At 42.5% G+C, this 23,791-nt stretch overlaps 2 protein-coding genes across 3 annotated transcripts in view; one reads left to right on the plus strand and one right to left on the minus strand.

The window, feature by feature from the left end:
* The window catches only part of VPS50 (VPS50 subunit of EARP/GARPII complex), a 116,108-nt gene extending 101,369 nt beyond the window's left edge, over window positions 1-14,739 (minus strand). For both annotated transcript variants that reach the window (XR_012945894.1, XM_076071519.1), the window contains exons 1-2: window positions 14,350-14,739; window positions 3,035-3,106 (exon numbers count right to left, since the gene is read on the minus strand). Coding sequence is in view for 1 of the 2 variants with exons in the window: in XM_076071519.1 (XP_075927634.1) it covers window positions 3,035-3,106; window positions 14,350-14,382 (105 nt within the window). In the remaining variant the exon portion in view is untranslated. The remainder of the gene's footprint in view (window positions 1-3,034; window positions 3,107-14,349) is intronic.
* Window positions 14,740-18,269: 3,530 nt separating this feature from the next.
* On the plus strand, window positions 18,270-20,609 carry LOC116944959 (uncharacterized). Its single transcript, XM_032958954.2, has one exon. It carries the CDS (start codon window positions 18,471-18,473, stop codon window positions 19,614-19,616), a length of 1,146 nt encoding a protein of 381 aa, XP_032814845.2. The 5' UTR covers window positions 18,270-18,470; the 3' UTR covers window positions 19,617-20,609.
* The last annotated feature ends 3,182 nt before the right edge of the window (window positions 20,610-23,791 follow it).

Genomic DNA, 23,791 nt, shown 5'->3' on the forward strand with positions numbered 1-23,791 from the left:
TATGCGTGTGCGGGCTATATGCGGGAAAATACGGTAAATTGCTGGATATGCCATACAATTGAGAATAACAAAAATCCCCATTCATTTTAAGATGTGAAATAATGACAGCAATCCTCAAGTCATCAATTCCACGTGAATCACCACTCATTAAATATTCCTGGTGAGACAACAGCATCCTAAAGTAAATGGCCCTTGTATTATACAGATTTAAAACAGAGAAGAAGTGGGTACAGTAAAACCTTGGATTGCGAGTAACTTGGTCTGCGAGTGTTTTGCAAGACGAGCAATTTTTTTAAAATAAATATTAACTTGATAAACGAGCGAGGTCTTGCAATACGAGTAGTAGTACGTATACGCTTGTCTGCCGAGCGTCACGTGACCACAAGTGAGCCGATGGTTCTTCTCTCTCTCTCGCTGCGGGATTGTGGGTAATCGTCTCCCATGCTCAGTCTCAGTCGGCGTGCCTCACTCGTATAGCCAACATCCGTGCGAGCGTATACTGTTTACTATAGTGTTGTGACCATGTGTGTGTGCGTAAAGCATTTTTTTATTTTGTGTCCAAGTGTAGTGACCGTTCTTTAGTCAATGTACTGTAACAATGGCCCGACAATGCAATGTCACATTTCCGCGAAATCCTCAAACAGGTAGCACAGATAGCAGTGATTCCGTTAGTCGTCCTACACAATAACCCTCCTCCTCCTCTCCTCTCTCTCGTCCCCCTCACACCAGCCACGATTAAATTTAATTAATGAACTTGATTACTTTATATTAAATTAAAATAATAAAATATAAAAAGGTATTTTGTATTTATCTTTTTTTATATGAATACTTTTGGGTTGTGGAACGAATCATCCGAGTTTCCATTATTTCTTATGGGGAAATTCGCTTTGATATACGAGTGCTTTGGATTACAAACACGTTTCTGGAACGAATTATGCTCGCAATCCAAGGTTTTACTGTATTTAATTTTGAACTAAGAGTAAAGACCTACTTCTTGGCAATGTAACATTTGATTGCATCTCCTTCACAAGCTAATACATATCGTCTATATGCACTCACATTTGGGTTTTAAGGTTTGCTGCATTAAAAAGTGAGAAAGTCAAAAAGACACGAGTTCATCTTTTCTTCAGTTGATATCTATTCATTAAAGGTCTTGCACATTTTCAAATGATGAAGCATTTCATTCATTCCCTGTCCAAACATATATCACCATCTGTATTGTCCGACAATGGTTGTGTGTCAGCTTGAGTTATGCCCTTAACTTCTCAATAAGCCAAAAAAACTGTACTGCACTGCTGCTAAATTCATTAAATGAAAGCAGAGCTTAATGTGTATTTGAAGACATACCAACTATTAAATTAAAAAAATATAAGCATATCAAGGAATCGAATCGCTCATTAAGTTGCCAAAATTGGACAATATAATACAAGTAAATATATCATGCAAACCATTAAAGCTACAAAAAAAGATTTAATTTTTTGGAGAATGTTGCAAGTATAAGCAGTCATGATCATATATTTTCCCAGGTGGTTATGGATGGTGATATGACTGATTTGGGGAAAAACTCATGCATGTGTACCCATGTAGTGTATGCCACTATGTATGAGCGTATACTGTACTTAACTATACTCCGAAGGCCTCATTACATTTGGAAGCACAGCAGGGTTTTTTCAGCGTTCATATTGGTAGGAGCTCACATGCAGCCTCAAGGTCAGAGTTGCATGCTTGATACTTTTCCTGCATTCCGAGTTTGCAGGTTTGAGAGCAATAGTAATTTGACCTGCTCTTACAGCAAATTTAAAGAATTGTAAACTCGTTTTCTTGGTGTTTTAGGTTATTTTTTGCTTTGATAAACACCATTTGAGTAAATATTTCATATCTGTTATGATTAACACATGTGTAACCAATGCGTTTTCTATAGGGAACACAACAACCTTTCAGTGAGTAAGCTGGTTCATTTGCAAGTGGGGGAAAAAAAAATGTTATAAAAGCAGTATGTGACATTAATGCATCAAAACAAGCACCATGCAGGCTTCTGTAAAAATGCTCTGAAGATGCACATTCACGGCTGTACATTGCTCTTTGAAATGCAAATACAAAACACAAAATGCAGCCAATTTTGGGCTTTGATTAAAAGGCAATTGAATAATTTGGCGGGACCCCGGGGTCCTGCAAAAATCAGGTCAATAATTATTATTATTGTTGTTGTTCAGTGTGCCCCACTACGTGACCCCGACAGTAACGCGCCGCCCGCCCAGACTCGCACCAACAAGCGCCAGCAGCAGCAGCAGCGGGCGGCGATGGACACGATGGGCGCCACCCCACCGGGCAAACGCGAGCCCCGGAGGGCGTCCGCCGCAGTCGTGAGCGGCGACGACGCCCTCCGGTCAGCCGTCGATCCTCAGCTTCTTTGCCAGGGCGAGCCCGCCCCCCCAGGCAGTGAATTGAACGTGTTTATGTAATTTTTCAACTTTTACGAAACTTAATGTCCCCGAGTAGCTCTCGACGAGGCCAATCGATTGACCACTAGTTTTGTTGTCGGTAGGGTAAGACTCGTGTCGCTACGCGGTTTTTCCCACCCCGGGGGAGTGATGGGACCCCGGGGTCCCACCAATTGCTTCAATTGTTAAGCTCGCAATCCAATCTGAGAGAGGATAAGGATTGGCTGATGTGCAGCCATGGGGAAAATCTTATTTCACGAACTTGATCAAATGTTTAACAAATCACAATGGCAGAAAGTAAACCAAGTATACTGCACGTTCACTAAAATCGCTTCGTTGAATGTTAAATGGAAATACATAAGATTAAGCCAACTCCAACATTTCAACACCATAATGGGGAAAAGTGTTCCTTGGGTGGGTCTGTTAATCTTACAAATCAAAGTAGTCCTTTGATATTAAATGTATATATTAAAAAAAGCATATGCTGTTTTCTAAGATGAAAATGTGCATGCCCTTAAATGAATGCAGAGGCTTTTACTACAACAGAAATAAATAAAGTTTTGTTTTTTCAGGAGAGATGGAAACTCACTAACCTTGTGTGGAGTCTTCGGAGGTTCATGTTGTGATGCACTTTCACTCAAATTCTCAGAAAAACTCTTGGAGACCTAATTAGAAAAAAATAAACAATACATGTTATAGATTTTGAACAGGCTTTGCACAATCTCATAACACACATATATAAAATAAATATTACATAAAAGTCAATATTTTTTCACATAGATATTGGGTGGTAAGCGAATCAGTCGTGTGTACGTTCTCTCAGCTGTCGGGGCCCTACAGATTTCTTCAGTTCTTTCAGGCTAAGTTCTATTCAGATTTTAAAAGACGTCCAACCCATTTGACATTCATTTGTGAACTAGGCAAAGAGTACGACTGCATGTTTCTGTTATAAATGTATGTGGAACGATGGACCGTTGTATGGCCCAAATGCACATTTCTGGCCAGGAAACGTGTTAAAGAAACAATAAAATATCTTCATAATAAAGGTTTTTGGGTTACATCGCGTTATTTATAAATGTGTCGCAACCCTCCACCACCCGACACGGCTAATCAGCAAAATAAAGTGTCACGTTGACAAAAGACAATTAAATTTTGATTTAAAGCTTTCGTGACTGCAGTAATTCATATTCTTAGTTTTTTCGGTAAAGTCACGTTGAAGAGAAACAACAAAATAACAAAATATATATAAAACAATAAAAAATTCTCACGACGTTTCGACCATAACTCAAACGGTCATCATCAGGTGTGTCGGTTTGCATAAATTTATTTTGAAAACGGCATATTTATTTATATATATATAAAAATAACGTTTGCGTCACGCGCAACGATTGGCTGTTTGCCAGGACTAGTCCATCTATTTTTTGAAAAGAGGAGGGGGGAGACGAAATTTGTTTTTATGTATGCTGTCTGAAAGCCACTGTAAGCGTGAACAATCAATCAAGAACTGAAATGATTTATCAAATCTTTCCAATGATTGCTAAGATAGAATTCATCTTCTCGGTTGAAATTGTCTCTGTGCTTGTATATGTGGATAGCCTCATGAACGAATCTCTCATGGAAGCCAGATGGCTTACAAAGAACCTCTGTCTTGGAAAAGTCAATGGCATGTGAGCCTACTGAATTAGAACAATGATCTGCTACGGCCGAGGTGTTGGTCCTACCGTGTTTAAGGTCTGCTTTGTGTTCACGAATGCGGTCCGAGACATGGCGTTTGGTTTCTCCAATGTAACTACTACCACAGAGGCAACTTAGTTTGTAGACACCAGGGTATTGTATGTCCGGAATCACATCTTTTACAGACGGAACCAGATCACGGATTTTATGTAATGTGTTGAAACGGACCTGGATCTTGTGTTTATTCAAGATTTTGGAGATCTTTTTTGTGATCCCAGCAATGTAGGGTAAAGTGATGGTTTTGAAAGGCTCCTCAAGAGGGTTCTTCTTCATGGTTTGAGTGATAGCTTTGCGGATTGTATAGTCGGAGTAACCATTAGCCCTAAGAGCTTGGTGTACGTGCTTGAGTTCACTGCTTATGTGTTCCTGGTCGGATATGCATTGGGCTCTATGATACAGAGTCTTGATGAGAGAATTCTTCTGTGATGGATGGTGGTGGGAATCCGGTTTCAGATAAGCATCCGTATGGGTAGCTTTCCTGTAGACAGAGTGGCTCATTGAACCATCAGGTCTCTTTTTAATTAGGACATCCAAAAAAGGTATCTTGCCATCTATTTTGACTTCCATGGTAAATCTGATGGCTGGGTGTATGGAATTGATGTGGTCGAAGAATTGGTCTAGAGCAGGCCGGCCATGTGGCCAGATGACAAAAGTGTCATCCACGTACCTCTTCCATAAGGTTGGGCGCAGAGTGGCAGTCTGGATGGCGTCAGTCTCAAATTTCTCCATGAAAATATTAGCTATAACTGGAGAAAAGGGGGAGCCCATTGGGGTGCCCTCAGTTTGTTTGTAGAAAGTTCCATTCCAAGTGAAGTATGTATTGGTTAAACAGTGTCTCACCAGGGGGGGTACCTCAGTGTTTAGTCCTTGATGAACCAAGTCTTCAATGATTGCAATGGTGTCAGGTACAGGAACCTTGGTGAATAAGGAAACTACATCAAAACTGACAAGCAGGTCGTCTGGGGACAGAGAAATACCCTTGATTGTCGATACCAGGTGAGTAGAATTTTGTACCGCAGAGGTGGTCTTTCCAGTGAAAGGACGCAGGATTTCAGACAAAAAACGAGCTAGTTTGTAGGTGGGGGAGCTGATAGTAGAGACTATGGGACGAAGAGGTGTATCTACTTTATGTATTTTTGGTAAGCCGTATAATCTTGGTGGCCTGGCAGCAGAAGGTTTCAACGAAAACTGTTTAGATTGATCAATTAATGCGGTTGAATCAGAAATTATTTTGTTGGTTTGTGTGACGAGGCTGTTGGTGGGATCTCTTTTTATTTTTGTATAACTACCATCGTCGAGTAATTCTTTAATTTTTTGTTGTATTCTATTTTATCCATGATGACAGTAGCATTGCCTTTGTCAGCTGAGAGGACTACAATATCATTCCTCTTTTTTAATTTATATAATTCAAAACGCTCATCTTTGCTGAGGTTGCTAGCTGGCATCTTAGCGTTTTTGAGGGTTGCAGCGATTTCAGATCTTGCTACGTCTGCAGCGATGTGACCCAGGCCCCTGAGAGCAACGTCTACTTGGGCAATTATATCATTAACTGGTATGTGTTTAGGTGTGACTGCAAAGTTTAGACCTTTAGCTAAAACGGATTTCAGACCATCGGAAATAGAACTGTTACTGCGATTAATTACGACTTTATTAACGTCTAACTTTTTGGTGTGTGGGTCCGGTCTTTTGTTGAAGAGGAGGTTAAATTTGGAAATCAGGTTTTCCTTACATTTGGTCGACATAGTAGCAACTGAAGAGGCAGTCATATTGTCTACATGTTCCCAATCCGATTAGTACATTATTGCAGTCAATGCTAAGTGTGATTTGTAGAGTGTCTTGTCTAACTGATCTAGTTCTGTGCGTATAAGTCTGTAAGCCATCTGGCTTCCATGAGAGATTCGTTCATGAGGCTATCCACATATACATGACCGTTTGAGTTATGGTCGAAACGTCGTGAGAATTTTTTATTGTTTAATATATATTTTATTATTTTGTTGTTTCTCTTCAACGTGACTTTACCGAAAAAACTAAGAATATGAATTACTGCAGTCACGAAAGCTTTAAATCATTGACTGATTACCAATCGATTATATAATTACAATACCCCCCCTCCCCCACTGCGCCTCTAATCACTGCACCAGATTGGGTTAAATGATGACGTCACCCTGCTGCTCTATTTAAGACCGGGAGCAAATGAGGGCTTTACCATTCTGGCGAATTGCCCGATGATGCTGGATGTAATTACCAGCGAAACGTCGTATTCAAACAGTAAATGTTGTGGATTCACTCTTCAACACACCGGTGGGCTAAAGTAGTGAATTACTTGTCTTTTGTCAACGTGACTCTTTATTTTGCTGATTAGCCGTGTCGGGTGGTGGGGGGTTACGACACATTTATAAATAACGCGATCTAACCCAAAAACCTTTATTATGAATAATATTGGTCGCAAAAGCCTACGTGTTAAACTGAATAAAATATCTTGTAAAACCTAGCTTTAAAAATTGCTTAATCACCTTCCTTGCAAACAAAAGCTAGCGTAATCTCCATAATTCATCCAACAGGTGTGTGCACTTAACTGTACGAATATACCACGACTGCAGTCATAACGTAACGCTGTTCGTAGAAGGCTTATTGTAGAAATTCTAGAAAAACTACAATGACACCATACTCTTTGGTTATTTCGGTAAAGTCACGTTGAAAGAAAAATAATTAAATAATAGAATACACCGTTTCGATTGCAACACAAGGAATCATCATCAGGTACGAATGAATGAGATAAAACAAACCTAGTAAACTTAGAAATGTAATGCAATACAACACAGAGAGTCGGCTAACATAACAGGCAGCACCCTACCTGGTTGATTAACGTTCTTCCAAAGATTGCTGAATTTGAGAGAGAGACAAAACACAGACACGGAGACACACAGACAGACACACAAGCAGAGAGAGACAACACAGAGACACAGAGAGAGAGAAAACTAACTTACATCCTCCCCGTAGAGGTGGTCTAAACTTGATTTGGAGCTTTCGTGACTGTAGGAATAACGTTTTGCTTCTTTTGGTAAAGTAGAAAGACGTGACTTTACCGAAAGAACCAAAAAGTGATTCCTGCATATTGTTGGTTCATTCGGTAAAGTCACAGAGAAGGGAAACAATAAAATAATAAAAGTATTGTTTATATTTTTATTATTTTATTGTTTCCCTCCTACGTGACTTTACTGAAAGAACCAAAAAGTTATTCCTGCATATTCTTGGTTCATTCGGTAAAGTCATGTAGAAGGGAAACAATAAAATAGTAAAAATATTCATATTCTTAGTTTTTTCGGTAAAGTCACGTTGAAGAGAAACAACAAAATAATAAAATATTGTTTTATATTTTTAGGGAAACAATAAAATAATAAAAATATTGTTTTATATTTTTATTATTTTATTGTTTCCCTTCTACGTGACTTTACCGAAAAAACCAAAAAGTTATTCCTGCATATTATTGGTTCTTTCGGTAAAGTCACGTAGAAGGGAAACAATAAAATAATACAAATATAAAACAATATTTGTATTATTTTATTGTTTCCCTTCTACGTGACAAGCAGAGAGAGACAACACAGAAGGGAAACAATAAAATAATACAAATATAAAACAATATTTGTATTATTTTATTGTTTCCCTTCTACGTGACTTTACCAAAAGAACCAAGAAGATGAATCCCAGCAGTCACGAAAGCTTTCAATCAAAAGTTATTCCTGCAGTCACGAAAGCTCCAAATCAAGTTTAGACCACCTCTACGGGGAGGATGTAAGTTAGTTTTCTCTCTCTCTCTGTGTCTCTGTGTTGTCTCTCTCTGCTTGTGTGTCTGTCTGTGTCTCCGTGTCTGTGTTTTGTCTCTCTCTCAAATTCAGCAATCTTTGTAAGAACGTAATCAACCAGGTAGGGTGTTCCCTGTTGTGTTAGCCGACTCTCTGTGTTGTATTGCATTATATTTCTAAGTTTACTAGGTTTGTTTTTCGCACTCATTAGTACCTGATGATGATTGCTTGTGTTGCAATCGAAACGTCGTATTCTATTATTAATTAAATTTTCTTTCTCCGTGACTTTACCAAAAGAACCAAAAAGTAATTCCTGCAGTTACGAAAGGTTTTTTACAATGATACCGTTTCACTTAACCACTCTATAAAATCAGTTGCTGGAATTGGTTGTATGATTGACAGCAGAATTGTCTGGCATTGAAGTAAAAATTGAGGCCTATGGAGGAAATATTCATGAAAACGTGTCCATTGGTTGAGCTTTCAGTTGTAGAAAAATAACCATAACATTTATTTTATTGAGTGCAGCTGTTTGCGGACTTATGTTGGCAGATTTCTGCACTGCCTCCAGATGATTCATTTTATAAATGGTGGCCTTATCTCCTGTATACATTCAAGAAAGTTGTAGGGCCTTGACAGCTGAAGGTGCAATAGACATGAATGACAAGCTCACCACCCTGTACTGCAAACACTCGAATGTGGGTTCAATAGAAAGGCAACTTTATTACACAGTGCAATGCCCATTTCATATGCTTTGCAAGTATACCATTTGCTAACTACATAGTCCAAATCAACATGAAATACGGTATTAATCAGAATGTCTTCACTTTTCAATGGAGTTTCAATAGTGCTTTAATAGAACATTAACTAAATAAGAATTAGAATAATTTAAGTATTTTATAAATCCACTCCTGGATGAAGATGTTTTAGTCATGAGGGAGGAAACACAGCTTAAAGGACGCGACCTGGGCTTGGCTGTCTTCACTCCAACGCTGTCCTCTGGACAGTCCGATCCCTTCACCTGATCAAGGCCACTTGTGTTGTGGCCGAAACGTCGTGATTTTTGTTGTTTTATTTTTTACCTACGTGACTTCACCGAATAGAACCAAAGAGCATGGATGCCTACTTTATTGAGGTCAATATTGGCATGTAAAAAAAAGAAGTGACCTGCCATGTACATCATCTCGTAAGTTCATATATGCAAAAGACACAGTCCTTGCTGCACACGGCACAAACTTCGAGAACATTGCCAATACACTCAAAGCTAATCTAATTTTATTGGAGGCATATTTCTATCACTGGAGACTGACCGAATCCTTCCAAAACCACCAAAAGTGCTTTCCACCTGAACAATCATACAGTAGATGCTACCCTTAATGCTGATTTAAAGCTTTCGTGACTGCAGGAATCCACACTCTCTGGTTCTTTCGGTAAAGTCACGTACATAGAAAAAAAAAGAATACGTGGTTTCGGTCGCAACACAAGAGTCCATCATCAGGTGAGAAAAAATGGTCTGCTGTTGTGGCTTTATATAGGCACGGGGGGGGGGGGGAAGAGGGGGTTTGTAGAGTCGTGGCTGCAGGAGTTCACGGGGGAGAGGGTGCCACGGGGGGGGGGGGGGGGTGCCACAAACCCTCCCGCCTCTCCCCCATGAACTCCTGCAGCCACGACTCTACACCCCCCCCCCCCCCTCCCGTGCCTACAGTGAGGGAACAAAGTATTTGATCCCCTGCTTATTTTGTACGTTTGCCCACTGACAAAGAAATGATCAGTCTATAATTTTAATGGTAGGTTTATTTGAATAGTGAGAGCCAGAATAAAAACAAAAAAATCCAGAAAAACGCATGTCAAAAATGTTATAAATTGAATTGCATTTTAATGAGGGAAATAAGTATTTGACCCCCTCTCAATCAGAAAGATTTCTGACTCCCAGGTGTCTTTCATACAGGTAACGAGCTGAGATTAGGAGCACACTCTTAAAGGAAGTGCTCCTATTCTCAGCTTGTTACCTGTACAAAAGACACCTGTCCATAGAAGCATTCAATCAATCAGATTCCAAACTCTCCACCATGGCCAAAACCAAAGAGCTGTCCAAGGATTTCAGGGACAAGATTGTAGACCTACACAAGGCTGGAATGGGCTACAAGACCATTGCCAAGCAGCTTGGTGAGAAGGTGACAACAGTTGGTGCGATTATTCGCAAATGGAAGAAACACAAAATTACTGTCAATCTCCCTCGGCCTGGGGCTCCATGCAAGATCTCACCTCGTGGATTTGCAATGATCATGAGAACGGTAAGGAATCAGCCCAGAACTACACGGGAGGATCTTGTCAATGATCTCAAGGCAGCTGGGACCATAGTCACCAAGAAAACAAATGGTAACACACTACGCCGTGAAGGACTGAAATCCTGCAGTGCCCGCAAGGTCCCCCTGCTCAAGAAAGCACATATACATGCCCGTCTGAAGTTTGCCAATGAACATCTGAATGATTCAGAGGACAACTGGGTGAAAGTGTTGTGATTAGATGAGACCAAAATGGAGCTCTTTGGCATCAACTCAACTCGCCGTGTTTGGAGGAGGAGGAATGCTGCCTATGACCCCAAGAACACCATCCCCACCGTCAAACATGGAGGTGGAAACATTATGCTTTGGGGATGTTTTTCTGCTAAGGCGACAGGACAACTTCACCGCATCAAAGGGACGATGGACGGGGCCGTGTACCATCAAATCTTGGGTGAGAACCTCCTTCCCTCAGCCAGGGCATGAAAAATGGGTCGTGGATGGGTATTCCAGCATGCCAATGACCCAAAACACACGGCCAAGGCAACAAAGGAGTGGCTCAAGAAGAAGCACATTAAGGTCCTGGAGTGGCCTAGCCAGTCTCCAGACCTTAATCCCATAGAAAATCTGTGGAGGGAGCTGAAGGTTCGAGTTGCCAAACTTCAGCCTCAAAAACTTAATGACTTGGAGAAGATCTGCAAAAAGGAGTGGGACAAAATCCTTCCTGAGATGTGTGCAAACCTGGTGGCCAACTACAAGAAACGTCTGACCTCTGTGATTGCCAACAAGGGTTTTGCCACCAAGTACTAAGTCATGTTTTGCAGAGGGGTCAAATACTTATTTCCCTCATTAAAATACAAATCAATTTATAACATTTTTGACATGAGTTTTTCCGGATTTTTTTGTTGCTATTCTGTCTCTCACTGTTCAAATAAACCTACCATTAAAATTATAGACTAATCATTTCTTTGTCAGTGGGCAAACGTACAAAATCAGCAGGGGATCAAATACTTTTTTCCCTCACTGTATATAAAACCACAACAGCAGATCATTCTTTCTCACCTGATGACGGACGATTGTGTTGCGACCGAAACGTCGTGTTCTTTTATTAACTTCATCGATCTACATGACTTTACCGAAAGAACCAGAGAGTACCCTTAATGTGTCCGTCTGTGATAGCTCAGTGCTATATGACCCCACTCCAAGATATATAGAGGTTATCATGTATTGAAGTCTGACCTTCAAGGTGCATATAAAAGAGATTTGTGCAAAGACCAAATCAAGAATCGCCCTGCTACAAGAACATGATGTGCTGTAAACTGCCGCCTCATCTTGCACTGATCTAGTCAGTGCAGCCTGGTGCGGGAGTTCATACACAAAACTGCGAGATGCACAATTAAATAACGCAATGCACATCATAACCAAAAGACTGACAACCAACACCAATCTCCAGGCTCCCTGTAATGGCAAACATTCTGCCACCAAATATTCGCAGAAACTTGCAAACTGCAAGGGAGTTTATATTATTCTTGTCAATGACAACCTACCAATAAACGAAGGCCTCAACAATGTACCTCATCACAGACTCAAGTCCCGTTTATTCTTATGGGAATGCACTGTCACCATCCTCAAATCTCACCCAGATCCGGAATAACAATGGTTAACAGAGTAGAACAATGTGGACGCCCAACATAAACACATAATTTGAGACACAAACATCACATCTCCTGGCTTTGACATTCTTCAGACAATGGTGCACCATCAACTGCATCAGAGCATCAACAGCAGATGCGTACATATCCTTCATAAATGGAAATTAAAGACAAGCCACAGTGTGATTGTGACCATGCCACCCAAACATTGAACCATATAGTAAAGAACTGTAGTCTGCATTCCTTCAACGGAGGAACAGCACTGATGGCACGAGCTATCTCCTGAAGCCCTTTTAGTTGCTGCTGGCAGACCTCGACATTGGCATTTAGCTCATGAAAATATTTGCACAAGCAAGAAGAATAATCACAGTGAAATAATATTTAGCAATATTAACTACCCTTGAGCCTTAAAATGGCTTTTGCCACACAATGAATAAACGCACACTAAATCGACGTAAATATGAAAATCATATTCTGGAAAGATACACTGGTTCAGTGAAATGTTATGTTACGTATTGCTCAAGGCTAAAATATGTGCAAGATTGGACAAGAACCATTGTTTTAATAGGTGGTGACAGTGTAAGGGCTTGACTGCAATACATAGCATTGATGTGATAAAATGCAAAGTCAGATAAACACCAGCAATTTGATGGCACAGTAAACCACAAATTGCCAACACAAAACAAAATTAACTCGTGGTGAAAACAAAGTCGTATTTTTTTCTAAAAAAAAAACTTTTAAAATATAATAGTTTTATAATAGTTTTGTTAACATTACGGATAATGTAATTATATAATGTTGAATAGTTTCAGCTCAATCCACAGGGAATGCAAGTTACTATAAATGTTTCAAACTAGTTATGTTACGGCACCAATCACACATGCGATACGCAAGAATTGTACGCAGTGGCTATTTCATTGCTGTATTTGTTAGTCCTCCCGAAGCCCACTTACATTTCTTAACAGACAAAATTACATCTCAGCATGACACCATTTCACACCGCTCTATTCTTGTAAACAACATCATTTGATTGTTTGTCTCCATGCCCAATGGTGGGAAGACTCTTCATGTATCAAGTGTGCCCCGCTGTTGATTATACATTTCATTAACAAATTCATCATGATTTAAACTTATTCTCCTCACATTCACTGATTTATTTTGTTATGGTATGCACGCAATCTATATATTAGAATATATTTAAATGGACAACCTTTATATGAAAAGCGAAATTAATGCAGAATGCTGCTTGTGACTGCAGTGGTCAAGGACACTCACATTCCAAACGATTACCGTTAATTAATTACATGAAAAAGGTTTAACCATTTGCCATGATACAATACAGCAATGGTCCGAATGCCATACAGTCTTAATGTAATAGCGAAACATTTGAGCATGATATTACCACCAGTCTTCAACATCCATTTTTACAGTAGGTGGCGCGTTTAAAATGCCGTACTGTGGGGGACCGCACTGACAAGTGTGTAAAAAATACTAATGCAGAAATGGAACCTTCGACAGAGTGGCACACAAGTCTGGCATCATGGGGGGAAAGAACTACCGGTAATTCATATTTCTTTGTTTCTGCAGGCCCAAGATGTCTCTGAGTAAGGAAGAACGAGTCCAGATAATTCAACTCATGGGAAATCTGAGTCAGAGGGAGGTCGCTGTTGAATTTAACATCATGAATCCATACCGTGAGCCAATAACACAGAGCTGTGTTTTTCCTCTGATTTCTGACTCATGGGACACCCTGTATGTGAACTGAATGTATTTGTTTTGAAAGTGGTGTAATGTTCATTGGATAAACGTATACCTATGTTGCAGATGTTAAAATGTGTGTGTCAGTGTTTGCTACGTGTCACCCGCCACCCAGGAAACCCATGAAAACAAGATGTTCCAACGCAAATAATGATCCAAGGATCGCCGCATTTTTAACGAACACGATAATGGAACGTATGTATCCAAAAAATGCTGAATCGTAAGGCTCCTTTTCAGGAGGTCCTTGTATTGGGATGTTGCCAATTTAAATGAGAACATGTTGTGTGAAACTGAAGTATTGAGGAAACCGAACATATGAGGAAATTACATAAAATGCTCTGATGACGGATTCGATTCACTTGCTGCCAGGACTTTAAGGGTTCCCCACGCATGGTATCTAGCGGTGTGCGGGAGGTCTTAACTCTGGAGGTGTGGGATCCTGGGGTCTACATGCGGGTAGGGACGACAGCTTTAAGGTCTCGGGCTCTAGGGTTCAGGGTCTTGCAGCCAGGGGCTCAGAATGTTAAGAGGTTGCGAGGACCACGAGCGCGCTCCAGGGAAGAAGGCCTCCCCCCCGGCGGTTGCTCGCGCCGGAGAACTAGGAAAGACGTAAGGCCTTAGGCCTACAGCCGTCTCCCGCCCGCTGTACGCTCAGCACAGCCCGCGACGCCGCCAGACTCACCTGCCGGCTCATGAGCGACTTTATCTTCTGCATGGCCGCGGTGTCGTGCGCGCCAGGCCGTCGGGGAACGCAGCGGGGGGGGACTGTGAGGGTCAGGCGGCGGCCGCGTCCAACAGGACCATGACACCGTCCCCGTCCGGCTTGACGGGAGTCGATCCGCCCACCGTGTAACGCGTCTATCGATTACCGACATCGTGTATCCTGTATATTTTATCATATACGCTACCATTCTCCATTGTATTGCTTTGAATTAAAAGATAATATCAAAAGCAACATGCTAGTCGCGTCAAAGTATCCGTTAATACAGTTTACCGATCAGGATTTGTCGGGCATTTACTCGAATCGATTATTCCAGATTTGTTGGGTGTATCGATGCCATAATCGACACAGGGTGCGTTCCGTACACAAGGTGGCCAAGCGCTGTGATTGGTCAGTCCCTAGCGAGCACGTGACATAGGGGGCGGGTGGTGGTGAGCGTCACGTGTGAAGGCAGCGAATCTGAAAATTAATTCATATTTTGAGGAATCCGATGAGCTGTAAAGCGCTTTTTTCACAGAAGCCAAGTAGGGGCGGGTCAGAATGTTACACCAACAAACAATACACAAAAACACGACAGCCACTTTAAGATGTTTTCTTGTTCGTGTGTTTTTTGTTTGTTGTGGTTGCACCCGATTCAAGAGCCGAATGGCTCACAGGGCTATACCAAAATAAATAAAGCTGAAAAAAACCTGAAAAAAGGAGTGCAAAGTACAGGAAAGGTAAACAAATAACATAACAAATATAAAAGTAAACCATTTTTTTTATCTTACCCACTTACCTATTTATTAGCTTGCTGTTTTCAGAAGAGTCTCAGGGGCGCTGTGCTGAGTCAGCAAATGTTTACTCAACCTGAGACTGGGCAGCCCTATTGCTGCTTGTCCAGAGTTACTGGTGAAAATTACACTTATACTGGGGATCGTGATTTGTATTTTACCCTTCCCTGCACGAAATCCTGCAGTTTCACTCGGTGGTAATCATTTTATATCAGAATATTTATTTATCCTGGAGAAATCCGATGAGCTGTGAAGCTATGTGTTCACAGATGCCAAGTAAAGCCCCTAGAGACAAGGCTGACCATTCCACGATCCAAATCTAAATTGAGATATTCTACTTCTGTGTAAACATTCAGTGATGGGTGTGTGTCTCAGTTTATTTTTACTATTTCAGTTTATTTATTTTGGTATAGCCCTGTGAGCCATTCGGCTCTCTCTGTGTCTCTATGTTGTCTCTCTCTCTGCTTGTGTGTCTATCTAGTCTCCGTGACAAATTTAGCAATCTTTGGTAGAACGTAATCAACCAGCTAGGGTGTTGACTGTTGTGTTAGTCGACTCTCTGCGTTGTATTGCGTTATATTTATAAGTTTACGAGGCTTGCTTTCTACCCGATGACGATTGCTTGTGTTGCAATCGAAACGTATTCTATTGTTTAATGTATGTTCTTTCCACGTGACTTTACCGAAAGAACCGAAGAGAAAATAGGCAAATTTCTAAATATCACTGTCCTGGTCACAAAAGCAAAGTTTATAAAAAAAAAATCGCTATTTTCTGTACAGCTGAGGCATACGCAATTAGGAAATAACACTACCCAGGAACCAAAAAAAATTGTTTTCAGTGTAATCAATAGGTGAATTGTTTTGAGAAATGCTTAATAACGAATACCAACATCCTATGATAATTTTGGAATATACTTTGATATCTATGTACAAACCCTTCCGTATGAATGTAGCCATGTGTATTTGATGAAATTGGGTGTTTTGCACACTAAATAGATCAGCATTTGGAATACGTAAGAACAATGGTTGCACAACACGAGATAGGGCAGAGAATATCGTGCTGACACGTGCTTTGTATTGTTAAACTCTCCTTTTCAGATGTGTTTTATCAGCCACTTTTGTGCAAATTAAGTGCGTAGAGAATGCACAAGTTGTATTGCAGTTATATTACCCACGATAAATACTAAAACTGCTGTTGTTACCCGAACATGACTTATAAATCCATGATACTATGTAGGCCACTGGTGTTGTGAAAGTAAATGCACCAATACAGTTCAGGAAATACAACCAGAGCCCTCCATGACTTTACGTTTGAAAGTGCAATGCAGTATACGCAAAAAAAACGCGAAAAAGCACTCAGCCCCTTGTACATACACCGAGTGGTGTATTGTGTGGGTGATCTCGTCTGCTGAGTTCACCATCAACATGATTTTGAGCAATGTGACTAATAGGTAGGTGAGGCCGAAAGTTTGTGATTTAATCTTGACGAAAGTTACCGTCTCTCCCCCCCGACTTTATTTAGATCACGTAAAAGGGGTTATAGAGACAATAGCTAATACGTACAAATCATACTAATTGCGGTATTTATTTGCATGTCAGTTAAATAAAAAAATAAACAGTTAATTGACATTCCTAGTGTGGTGTGTGTTTGCGGCCGCATATACTTTAATAACGTGTACTGTATAACCACTGCATTTACGCAGCGGCAACGCAGCACTTTGCACACCAAGTGTAGAATGTTGTACATTGTGTGGCGCTGAAGTTTACCCCTCGGGATGGTTCACACGAAAGTGTCTCGTCCTTTTTGTCAACACCAAAAAAAACAAAAAACCACACGGCTGCAATTTTTTTTTCTCATCACGAACCACTACGCAAACTCTGGGAGAGAACATGCTTTAACTGCACTTCACCCCCCTCCTCCTCCTCCTCTAAACGCCGACGACTGCTGCCGTACGACTTGCTTGCAAGCAGTAAAGAAAAAAATGTTGACCGCTGTACAGCAGCAATTATAAATGAAACGAGATCATTGACCCCGCTACTACCGCCCCCCTTGAGCAACGCGATCCGGGCGGCCCAGGTGCTCCCTTCTCCGGCTGAGTCAACTATCCGAGGCCGCTGCCACTCTCTCTCCCCGGAACTACAGGCCTCGCGACACATCGGGGTAAAACCATCACTGTGATGTTTCAAATAGAGAAGAGCGGATCCAAACGACACAACTTGTTTTCGCAGATTACTTGCGTACGCTAACTTGTTACAATACTGTTGTGAAGATTTGTTTCTGTGATTGTTTTTTTTTTCCGGCTATTCCTTGTCTGGAAATGTAAACATGTAATGTGGTTGCGTTATCTGCGGATGTGGCCGTTTCGAGGGGTAAACGTTGCACCACTATACCATTCGTCTAGTCGAGGCTTGATGAGGGCCTCCCCACGTCGTGGGTAGCTATGATTGTTTACAACTCACACACGAGTCGACGTGGGTTTAATGTAGGGATCTCAGAGGTACAGATTATTCACGCACTGCTGCCCACAAAACCAGGGAAAATACCATTCATTATGAAGCCTCGTTACACACGTTTGTTTTAGGCGTTGTAACTTGCTGACCCGCCCATATCGGGCATGTGTGAAAGAGCTTCATAGCTCATCAGATTCCCCCTGCAGTCTAAATTAAAGATTGACATGTTGAGCCGATGCCGTTTTATTGCGAAATACAACGGAGGCGCACATTCTTGCATTCGAAACTCATTTCAGTCATTATGTCAGGGCACATTTTTTGTTTCCTCACGTTTATTGAAATGTATATGTCATTGTGAAAAGCCAGAACACAATCGCAATGAGCAAAAACAACATTCCTCCTTGCAACTGGACGCTACCGCGACTTGGTGGCGTCTGCCGATCTGGTGGATAAAGCCGCGCGTCTCATTGGTCCTTTGGCCTCGGCTGCCGCGTCCCCATTGGCCACGCAGCTCACCACGTGTTACAAAAATGCAACAGCCAATCGGGCGCGCTCCACAGAGCGGAACTCGCCTTCCCGCGCGCAGAGAAACCCCAGCGCTGTAGACGGCAAAGCGGCCCGTGCTGCGGAGGGATCCCGAGGCGCTACTTTCTCTCTATATAAAGCGCGACGCAACTTCGCGACACATCGGCGAGAGGGCGCGTGGTGCTCTGCTAGTTTTTTGTTGTTGCTTAGTTTGGCACGCAAACTTTAGCCCCCGCCGCTCTAACAAAAGCTTTCCAGCCCGAGGGCTATTGTTTTTATTTACTCGAAAGTTGCCGCCCATCAACACGAGTTTTACACGGCACACGACGAGCAAATGGCGGCTGTGGTCTCCGGAGCGGTCCCGGGCACCACCGACGGCCCCGAGGAAGGGAGCGCGCGACGCTGCGGATCTGGCCGAGCGGGAGCGGCCTCTCCCGTGGGGGCAGCGGCGAGGGACGAGCGAGGCGTAGGAGATGTCGCTGCACCAACCCCCCGCTCCCATGTTCAAACTCAACAGCAGCAGCAGCAACAGCAGCAGCCGCAGCAGCAGCCGCCGACGGCCAGCAGGAGGCGCCACCGCCGGCGTCCCTCGAAGAAGAAGCAGCGGCGCTGGCGTCCCTACCTGACGCTCTCGTGGGAGGAGAAGAAGGCGATGGAGGAGCGTGAGAGCGAGCGCGCAGCCCGAATGCGCGCCGAGATGGCGGCCAAGGGGCTTGCAGTGGCCCCGTACAACACCACGCAGTTCCTCATGGACGAGCACGACCGCGAGGAGCCCGACCTGGAGCCCGCGGGCAGCGACGGCGGCGGCGGCGACAACGACGGCGACGAAGACTCCGATGAGGGCGACGACGGCGGTGAAGGTGACGACGAGCTGCCGTCTCGGCTGCAGGGCGGCCGTGACGGCTTCCTGCAGCGCGACTTCTCCGAGACGTACGAGCGCTACCACGTGGAGAGCCTGAGCGCCATGAGCAAGGGCGAGCTGGTGCGCGAGTACCTGGAGCTGGAGAAGTGTCTCTCTCGTCTGGAGGAGGAGAACCTGCGCCTGCGAGAGTGCCTGGGCGAGCGCGGCTGCTGGAGGGGACCTGCCGTGGCGTTGGAGGCGAAGCCCGCGAGCCGACATCAAGCGCCACTTGCTGCTGCTGCTGCACCATCATCGTTGCTTTCCCCTCCAGCTGCGGAAATTGCTCCCGTTGCAGTCACGCAGCAGCAGCAGCAGCGGGATGAGCAGAGCACAGAGGGCCCTCCTTGCGCTGCGAGTAGCGGCGGTGGTGTCGAGGACCCTAGCCGTGGCGAAGGCGGCTCACTGGCGAAGTCCCACCACACGCACGCCGGTGGAGCAGGAGATGCGTTGGGAAAGCAACTGGTGGTGGACCTGCAGGCCGAGGTGGAGCGGCTGCAGAGGGAGAACGGCCGTCTGGCTCACCAGAACGAACTCTTGCAGCAGCAGCAGCCGCCGCCAGAGGCGAACGTGATGGAGTGAGACTACTTCCCGTGTTCAGAGAGAGAGTTGGGGCCGGTGGGAGACTGCCGTTGTTGTCCACCTTCGTTGGAGTTTCATTTGTCCGTTTCGCCACCACCACCACCCCCCCAGCCTACACTACTACTGCCGGCATTCTGATGCCGGTGACAGCGCGCCGAGCCGCTATAATCCTTGGCTCGGCCTCTTATTGGATTGTAAAGAAGCCCGGTTTGGCCAGAGGCTGGCTCTAAAATAAACGCGGCCCCCTGGACTCGGCCAAGTTTAATAGTCGTCTTTTATTCGAGTAAAAAAAACACGCATTTTAAGTTTCTGACCGGGTTTATCAATTGGAAATTTGTGGGCGTTTACAAGCCAACTCGATAACGTCTCGCGTGCGGAATTGGCCTCTAAAGTCGTTTTGTATTCGAGTATAAATATCGTTTGTCCTTGTTCTGCGGCGGTTTTAGAATTAATTGTTAATTGTGTTGTAGTTTATGGTGTCGTTTTTTCTGAAAGTGTACCCTTTTTTTACGTGACGATATAATTGGGCCAATTTTGAATGCCACCAACCGAGCTTAAACTGTTCAGGACCTGAAATAGTTTTGTTTTTTAAATGACATTAAAGTTGGTCTCGATTCGAAATTGTTGTAAATAGTACAATTGCTGGGCGTTTGTGACTCTTAATTCTGGCTGTGTACTCTGTACAGTAAATGAATTTACAGATATTTCATATTTTGCTTTAAACAAATATTTTTGTAATATATAAGCGACCGAGTCTTGCTCACATCGTGTTTTAGAATGTGAATGAAACTTTTAAATCTTGTGCGATTTCTGCATTTAATGCCGCTAAATTAGATTTTAATGCGATGGGTAATTTCGTTGCCAATTTGTCCAATGTAACATTTTATCTGTACACGTATGCAGGACGATGTTTACTCAACTGTTCTCAAGATACAACAAAACCAGCAAACTTGCAATTGGCTTTTTAACTTAATAAAAGTGGGTGCATTTTGACTGACGTGTGTGTGTTCGTTGCCAAGATAACGCGAGTTACCGCAATTAAAATCAGCAATTGAGTCGAGACTTGCTTCACATTTAGCGTGTACACATTTGCAGACGGTAAACATAGGTGGTAGTCAAGAGACCTGGCTTCCTGGGTAAATTGCTAAACCTTGTTTTGGTCACCCCAGTATGAAGTCCGGCTCAAAGGGTGCTTTAATTTGACATCGAGTCACCCGACTTGAAGTCAACGGGCAGACAACAACCTGCTGTCCGGTTTGTTGGTTCGACACTTCATTTGGCAATTGTAGCATTTTAAAAGTTCAAAGGAGCAGCCCTGCAATGTCTTGCCACTACTGGGTCCTCTAAGAGGGCATTTGGCCTACTTTTCTAAGCTGGCCAAACGTTTTAGGATGATCGACTAACTGGCGTTACTTATCCTGCTGGACGGGTTGGATTTAAGAAACGTGTTCATTTTTCGTTCTAAAGCTTTCGTGACTGCAGGGATTCATATTCTTGGTGCTTTCGGTAAAGTCACCGTGGCTTTACCGAAAGAACCAATAATATTAACGTGCCCATTGTTTCAACTGCCAGGAGATTGATGATATTGGTGGGTTTTTTTATCCGTAAGAGGAAACCTGAGTTCAGCAAACATACGCCAATGAAAATTAATTCGCAGTACTGTATACTGGATCCATTGGGCTGTCTTAATCATTCTAATGTTGGATGTTAGGTTGGGAATCTTTGCATCCTCTACCATATCAAGCACGCGTTTGTAGAATTTCGTGGAGTAAACGTTTTAAATACTGTAAAATCTGAATTGTTAGATACGAGCGTTTTACCTCTTATTTTTTAATAACACCTCCGTACGTATAAATGTGCTGCCATTAAGAGGTCTGGTAAGTGTGTAAGAGGCCACAAAACTCGAGAATGGGACTGGGGCTCCCTCTAGTGGAGATCCCTCTGCCAGTAGTACCTTGAGCAAACAACGGCATGGCTGCACCTTTACCCTAATCTGGACATGTTAACAACAAATAATTATCCCCTGCTTTGGGGTTGGATGGTAAAAAAAATCACGTTCCGTTTGTGCAGGTATCGTGGCTTAGTAATTTTTTTAATAAACTATTGTTTGCCATTTCCTTAAGTTGGAACACCAAGCGCAACATCGCCCCCTCCTGACAGACTAATGTCAGCGTGCAAGCTCGTGCTGTGTTTACCTTGGGCCGCACAGGGACAGACGCTATATTAAAATGCAAGGTAGGCATTAGAATGATTGAGATGTAATGTCAGTTGCTTCGACTTTCAACCACCCGATAAGTACCAATTCTCATCATTTACATCGTAAATAGAGATAGTCAAATTATATGTATTCAACAACGTGCTATATAATTTTCAACTTGCTCTTTAGTGGATGTATTTCTGTTGCACCAGGGGATTGTCAAACTGGTTTGCATTATATACTCAATAACATTGCATTTTTTTTATGATATTTTGCGAGCATCCGTTGATTGGGAAATGAAAAGACACTGAACTGGGATTTGAGAACCACTTTTTTTGTTAAATTCATAAGAGGCTAGCCGAGCGGAAGAGCTACTTAAGTCTTCTGTTTTCCAGGAATGCAGCATGCTGCCTTGTTAATGGGCTCAACTCACACGATAATTAAACACCTCGAAGTGAGCTTCAAATATTAGATTAAAAACACCCATTATGGTCCAGTTCAAGCAACTTCAATTTAAAGCAACACCGACAAGGGTGTACATTCATAAGAGATGCATGTGAATGCAAATTAGAAACCATTAAAGTTGCAAACATGGGTAAAGGTCTTTTCCATGCCAATGCAATCCTTAGCAGTCCTGCAATGCCACATTCCATCTTGCTACTTGCACACCCACAGTTCCCATCACTTAATCTTCATCGTGATCATCCTCTTGGACATCTCTACTTGCAATTCTATCGAAATTTCCCATCCGGCATTATTTTTTATTGTTCCCTGCTCAAGCCCACTTATTTTCTTTAACAGTCGTTGAGGACTCTCATGTACATTTCTCTGATACAATACCTGTGTTTCACTTTTTGTGTCTCAAGTGTGATTTCCACAACGTAACTTTTCACACTTCTTTGCTTCATTTTCAGCCTTTGGCCCATTGCCTTGATCAGATGTTTCTGATCCATTTGGCAGCGTGTACTATAGATGGAAGAATTATGCATAAATCCACATTTGAGGTCCAGTATTTCATTTTTGTTTAAACATTAAACACGTCCATATTATTTTCATCCAGACAGAGCTTTTACTCACTTTTCATAATTCAAATGGCAAAGGTTACTTGTTGAAGTGTGACATCTGAAATTCCCCATTTTCCTTCAAAAACTTATATTTTCTAGTACCAACACGAGTTTGTAAAGGGAAAATGATTTTTATATTCTTGGTTCTTTCGGTAAAGTCACGTAGAAGGTAAACAATTTCACTCTTCAACACACCGGTGGGCTAAAGTAGTGAACTATTTGTCTTTTGTCAACATGACACATTTTTTACTGATTGGCCGTGTCGGATGGTGGAGGGTTGCAACACATTTATAAATAACGCGATCCAACCCAAAAACGTTTATTATGTGTAGACGATCATGCTGATCTTGCTGCTGATTACATTGTAGCCACGGGGTAGGGGCCAATGCACATTACGGCAGGTCTGCCGATTGCCTGATTTTGACACAAAGAGTCACAGTTGCAATTTAATCCATTTTTTAATCCGGGATAACAAGAGCTATTTTGTGGAAAATAGGATGATGAAGCTTATTCTTGATTTTGCTGATCTGCATTCAACGAGGATGACAGGAATTTCACTGTACACATGGCGTGTCTGCAGGTAAGTGTAAGTCAATGTTCAGTCCGGAAAACGCCTTCATTCTCAAATTTCATCTGACATTTTCAACGTGATACTCTGAGGTAGTGTTCTTCTAAAAGGTGCTAATATTCCACGAGACATGTTAAACCAAAGTATCATTGACCTTTTAGGTTGTTTGTGGTGCCCTTGAGAGTACAGTAGTGAACACGAGTATCCCAGATACAATTCCACGAGAGTTAAATAATACCTCTTCGTTGCTCAAATGCATTTGTAAACCAAATGAATTTTTAAGGGGTGCATCCGTTTTACGTCTGGAGTCACTCTGCCTGCGTCTTCTGCCAATGTAAATTGGAAT

This window comes from Petromyzon marinus, chromosome 2, assembly GCF_048934315.1.
Source record: "Petromyzon marinus isolate PM22_M1 ecotype Great Lakes invasive population chromosome 2, UKy_Petmar_22M1.pri1.0, whole genome shotgun sequence".
NCBI lineage: Eukaryota > Metazoa > Chordata > Hyperoartia > Petromyzontiformes > Petromyzontidae > Petromyzon > Petromyzon marinus.

What these genes read in the sequence shown, in the direction of transcription:
- LOC116944959 (XM_032958954.2), top strand. Translation starts at nt 18,471, where the DNA reads ATGGCGGCTGTGGTCTCCGGAGCGGTCCCGGGCACCACCGACGGCCCC.